Source organism: Nicotiana attenuata, unplaced genomic scaffold (genome assembly GCF_001879085.1).
Source record: "Nicotiana attenuata strain UT unplaced genomic scaffold, NIATTr2, whole genome shotgun sequence".
Lineage (NCBI taxonomy): Eukaryota > Viridiplantae > Streptophyta > Magnoliopsida > Solanales > Solanaceae > Nicotiana > Nicotiana attenuata.
Genome location: NW_017672771.1, coordinates 155,945 through 161,766, shown reverse-complemented (window position 1 = coordinate 161,766; position 5,822 = coordinate 155,945). Strand labels below are relative to the sequence as shown.

The window sequence follows — 5,822 nt, the reverse complement described above, 5'->3', positions numbered from 1 at the left end:
CTAGACAAGCAAGGAACCATATCTCTTCAATTTGTAACGACCAAGGGATTATGCTGACTGATCCAGGCCAAATACAGTGTGAATTTATTAGTTTTTTCCAAGAGTTGTTGGGCACTAAGGCGGCAGAATTACCTTGTTTGAACAGCACCATTGCAAAAGATGGGTACTGTCTCAATAAGGAGGAGCAGCAGGGGTTGATTAAACCAGTGACTAAGGAAGAAATTATACAAGCTCTGAGAGATCTACCAGCTGACAAAGCCCCTGGGGTAGATGGTTTTCCTGTTTAATTCTTCAAAGCTAACTGGGATGTAGTGGGTGATGATGTTATAACAGCCATTCTCCAGTTTTTTGAGAATGAAAAGCTACTTAAGGAGATAAACAATACAACTATTACATTGGTGCCAAAAGTCCCTAATCCTACTCATGTGAAGGAGTTTAGGCTTATTGCATGTTGTACGACTATGTACAAACTGACAGCTAAGGTGATCACTAACACACTCAAGCAAGTAGTGGACAAAATTGTTGGGCCAGCACAATCAGCTTTCATCGAAGGAAGGAATATCTTAGATAATGTGATTGTGGCGCATGAACTAGTCAAAGGTTACAACAGAAGAGGAATATCCCCTAGATGTCTAGTGAAAGTAGATATCAGGAAAGCTTATGACACCGTTGAATGGGATTTTTTGAGAATGGTCTTATTAGAATTTGGAATTCCAGTCCAGTTTGTCAAACTCATCATGGAGTGTGTTTCAACTGTGAGTTACTCTATTATCTTCAATGGAGGACTCACCCCTAAATTCCAAGCAAAGAAAGGGCTGCGACAAGGAGACCCTATGTCACCATTCCTGTTCGTTTTGACAATGGAGTATTTGAACAGATCCTTGAAACAGCTNCGTTTTAGACAATGGAGTATTTGAAACAGATACCTTGAAACAGTCTGAACCTAAAATCCCAACTTTAATCATACATCCAAGATAGCAGGAAAATGAAGCTAACCCATATTTGTTTTAGCAGATGACTTACTAATGTGCTGCAGGGCTGATAGTAATATCTATTCAGTTGATGATGAAGGCTTTTAAACATTTCTCTGCAGTCTCATGCTTAAAAGCAAATATGGAAAAAAGTTCTCTGTACATAACAGGGGTGGATCAACAGTTGCATAATAAAATCTATGATGAAATGCACTTTGCAATGGGAGAGATTCCTTTCAAATACCTTGGTGTTCCCTTGTCATCAAAGAAAATAACAGTCCAACAATGTATGCCACTGGTGGAAAGAATGATTGCAAGGATCAGATGTTGGACGCAAATTTCTGTCATATAGTGGTAGACTGCAGCTCATTAAAAGTGTCCTTTTTGAGATCCAAACATATTGGTCGCAGATTTTCTTGATACCAAAGAAGGTGATGCAGCTAATAACAAGTGCCTGTAGAACATTCTTGTGGACTGGACAATGTGCAACATCCAGAAGAGCACTTGTTGCATGGGAGAGACTATGTATGCCAAAATTAGCAGGGGGCTTGAACATAATTGAGTTTCAGACTTGGAATAAAGCTGCCCTTTCAAAACTGCTATGGGCTATCGCAGCAAAGAAAGATACTCTTTGGGTTCAATGGATCCACAGTTTCTATATAAAGAGTAGAAACATCAATGAGATGGAGACACCTAAGCAAGCTTGTTGGGTTGTTAAGAAAATCTTTGATGCAAGGAAATGGTATGGGAGCAATGACTTGTGCACAGAACTACAACAACTCACTCATGCTGGGAAGTTCATGATCAAGAAAGCTTATGATTACCTACTTCCTCAGTACCTACTTCCTGAGTTATATGGAAAAAACTCAACATGATTCCATGTTCTGTACCAAAGTATCAGTTTATACTTTGGCTTGCACTTCAAAAGAGACTCAGTACAACAGACAGAATGGCTAAATGGGGAATACAAGTTCCTAGGAAATGTGTACTATGCAGAACTGATGCTGAAGAAACACATTCACATTTGTTTTTTGCTTGTGATTATTCAAGACAGATTTGGAGTTCTTTCTTATCCTGGACAGGAGAAAGCAGTCAAGTAGGGAACTGGGAGGAGGAGATTGAGAGATTAACGACTAAACAATGCAACAGCAAAACTCATGCAGAGGTACTAGGATAGTTACTAGCTGCTACTGTTTATCATGTATGGAATGAGCGCAATGCTAGACGATTTCAAAAACAGCAGCAGGAATGTGTCTCAAGACTGAGAGAGATTACCATTCAATTACATAGGAAAGGACAGATTAGAAACAAGTGAAAAAGAGTACTTGATAGATTAAACTCATACCCAAGTCTAATATAGACTTACATTGTAATAGATATATAAAGGGGGGGGGGGGTAAATGTAAGGAAGACACAAAGATTAGGACTAGTTCTAGAGTCAAAAAGAACTAGTGGATGTACATATTATACTGGTTGAATAAAAATTTTATTGTTTGACCAAAAAAAAAACTTTCAAATGGGGTAGAGTGAGAAGTTCTCCCCTCTCTCTAATATTTCTAAACCATTTCCTAAGACCCTTACAACATTGCCAACCTTCAACTCCAAATGACCACCTGCACAACAAGCTGCCCAAGCAAAAGAATAACTCCTACTCCCCCTCCATAATCAATCTCCATGGAAGGGCTAACCCCCCCCCANGCTACCCCCCCCCCCCCTCCAGCCCCAGAAACTACCCAGAATAGAACCCTAACGGAAGTGGAGATGAGCCCAGGTCACTCTAACGACCTCACAAACGCGATGAACTACCCTAACACCAGTAACACAAAGAAAATGTCCTTCCTGGACACCCTAAAATCGAACCAAAACTGTGACCAAGACAGTAATCAAATCACAGTGCAACGTAACATAGACCTATACGAACCTGAGGATGAAATCAACAACTACCCAGATCCCGTTCTCTTCATCCCAATCACTTCATCTGATAAGGAACAACTCTACAAGAACTGGACCAATGCCCTCATTGTTAAAATGTTTGGTAGACGAGTGGGGTACCATTTCCTTCAAAAGAAACTGCATGCAATATGGAAACCTACGGAGACTCTATCTCTTATTGATCTAGGAAGTGACTACTACTTAATAAAATTCACAAAGGGAGGAAAATTATAGGAAAGTGCTACATGAAGGCCCGTGGTTCATTGGTAACCAATTTCTTACGGTTAGAAAATAGGAGCCCAGATTTGTAGCTTCAAAAGCCGCCCTGACATACTCAGCTATTTGGGCAAGGCTCCCGAAACTTCCTACCGAATTCTATGACTATGACATATTGCAAAAAATTGGCGAAAAACTAGGACAACTAATACGAATAGATGTTTGCACAAAATCTGTGATGCGAGGCAAATATGCCCGTCTCTGAATCTTAGTTCCCATAGAAAAACCACTCAAAAGCTACATTGTTATTGGAAAAACACATACAAAACATTACATATAAAGGTTTTAATCTCCTTTGCACAAGTTGTGAAAGGCTTGGCCATGGCCAAAACCAATGCCCACATCAAATCTCTAAAGCAAAAAGCACCGAGCAGCCAAGACCAATCCCATGGACAAACCCATGAACAAAACCAATTAGAGAGCATCACACACCAAATTGACCACTGGACCATAGTATCACACAAAAAAATTAAAAAACCGCCCAATTACCCCCAAAACCCTAACCCTAGCAGCAGCGAGGGACAAAGTAGGGCTATCTCAAATCATATTCTCAGCCAAATACAACGGAAACAAACAAGCCCAGATTCCACCCTTTGCCAACCTAGCAACCCTAGGATCGATCCTACTACAAAACCAACGAATATTACCCCAAACCCTAAGGACATCTCACCTCGACCAAAAACAAATACCTCTGCTGACTCTAAAGACATAGTTGACCTAGGCAGTAAGTTTAGTCCAAAAAATATTAACATTATCGGCACCTCACCCCTTTTCCCAATGGACCAAAACTTGAACAACCTAAATAAGGAAACACACCTCATCAATGATAGCATTTACTCACAAGAACCCTTGGGCATTAATACCTCCCAAACACAAGACCATACCCATATATCACCTAGTGTGACGGCAAGAGATGACAAAAAGGAGCAAATCATGGACATAGACCCTTCCTTTCCCACATCCAATCAATTCTCCTCATTAATGCAAGGCTTAATTAGAACACAAATTCAGTCTGTTATCCCATCCCAAAAGCCCAGTAAACTTAAGGAAATCAACTATAGTACAAAACACCCCTTCACCTTATCAATCCCTAGTCTCAATCCCATTAATGCACAAGACAAGTTGAAAGATATGAAGAGAGAAACGGCTGCCAAAGTCCAGGCCCCAAACACATTGGACCCAAACACATTAGACATTGATAACTCGTTACTATATATTAACAAGAGCCTTAACTCCCTTCCTCTACAAGACACAACCCCTATTAACGATAACATACACAATGCCAAGGCTTCTACCCACCAATTACAATAGGAGATACCCAAGGTCTCGGAGGTACGTGTGGACACATCCACAGAATGTATCTTAACCCCAAACCCCTCTTCTCTTCACCACAAGGCCCATCCAAGCGGATCATGCACCGCAATCATGGCTGGAATGGGGACTAATGGGCCAAGCCTTGAACATAAAAAAGTCTAACTTTGCTAACTCCCCCTTCTCAACAAGCCTACAACTAGAAGGGAAAGACATCATAGTCCAAATAGGAGACCCAAGCTACCTAGCCCAGATAGTAGCGGAAGGACTCCAACTAGGGCTAAACAACATCATGATTCGACCATGGATGCACTCCAATCATCTCCACCCCTACCCATACCCTACGACACCAATTCTAGTCCCCCATCCATCACCATGGAGTCAACAAACATGGCCTCACCCCAACACTCACAATCTAACAAATCTGAACCTACCCCTTTGTCCAAACCCTACCCATGCACCCCAACCTGCACCACCCCAGCAGACGAACCAACACACTGTCCAGCCCCCAAACTCCAGCAGCAACAACCAGAAAACTACTCCCCATGCAGCAACTCCATCCCCCAGCAAACACAAACCAAACAATGATGGAAGAGGGGGAAGAAGAGAACGCTACCCCAAACGAACGAATAGTGGAGCACGAAGTGTTACGATACTAAAAAACAATGGTGTTCAAGGCAAGAAAAGAAAAAAGATCTATCTTAAGTTGCCCGGTGGATTTGAGGAGGTGCTCCATATCCATCAGGAAACTAAGCTCGCCAAGCATATACCAACATGCAGTGGTGCTAGTGCCAACAATGTTCTCGCACTACTCGACTCAGAGGGAAAATCTGATGAACGGCCAAAGCCCTTCCAGCAGCCGTGAAGGAGGAGAACCAACAAGAAATACAAGTATGAATATGATAATTTGGAATTGTAGAGGCGCAAGTAGCGCATATTTTAGGAGAGCTTTTAGAGCAATGTTGGACTACCATAGACCTAGTATTGTAGCCCTACTGGAAACAAAGCTAGACGACCACCATGGCTTAGTGCAAGACTTTGGTTATTCTAGCCTTATTCAAACGCCCGCTAATGGAAACTCTGGAGGTATTGTGCTCATGTGGAACAATGGAGATACTATGGTGGATCAAATCGGAGGTACGGACCAAGAAATACACGCCATGGTTTAAGGTAAGTAACTCTACAAAGAGCTGGTTGTGCTCTATTATTTATGCTAGCAATTTATTAGAGGAGAGGCTAATTCTATGGCAAAACCTCAAGACTGCGGCTAATAGTTTTAAAGGGCCATGGTTAGTGGCGGGAGACTTTAATGAAGTCACTCGCGCCTCTAAA

At 41.7% G+C, this 5,822-nt stretch overlaps 1 protein-coding gene across 1 annotated transcript; it reads left to right on the top strand.

The window, feature by feature from the left end:
* The first annotated feature begins 461 nt into the window (after nt 1-461).
* On the top strand, nt 462-1,846 carry LOC109214447. Its single transcript, XM_019378361.1, has 3 exons — nt 462-909; nt 1,094-1,269; nt 1,382-1,846. The coding sequence occupies exons 1-3, from the start codon at nt 462-464 to the stop codon at nt 1,844-1,846; spliced, it is 1,089 nt and encodes a 362-aa protein (XP_019233906.1).
* The last annotated feature ends 3,976 nt before the right edge of the window (nt 1,847-5,822 follow it).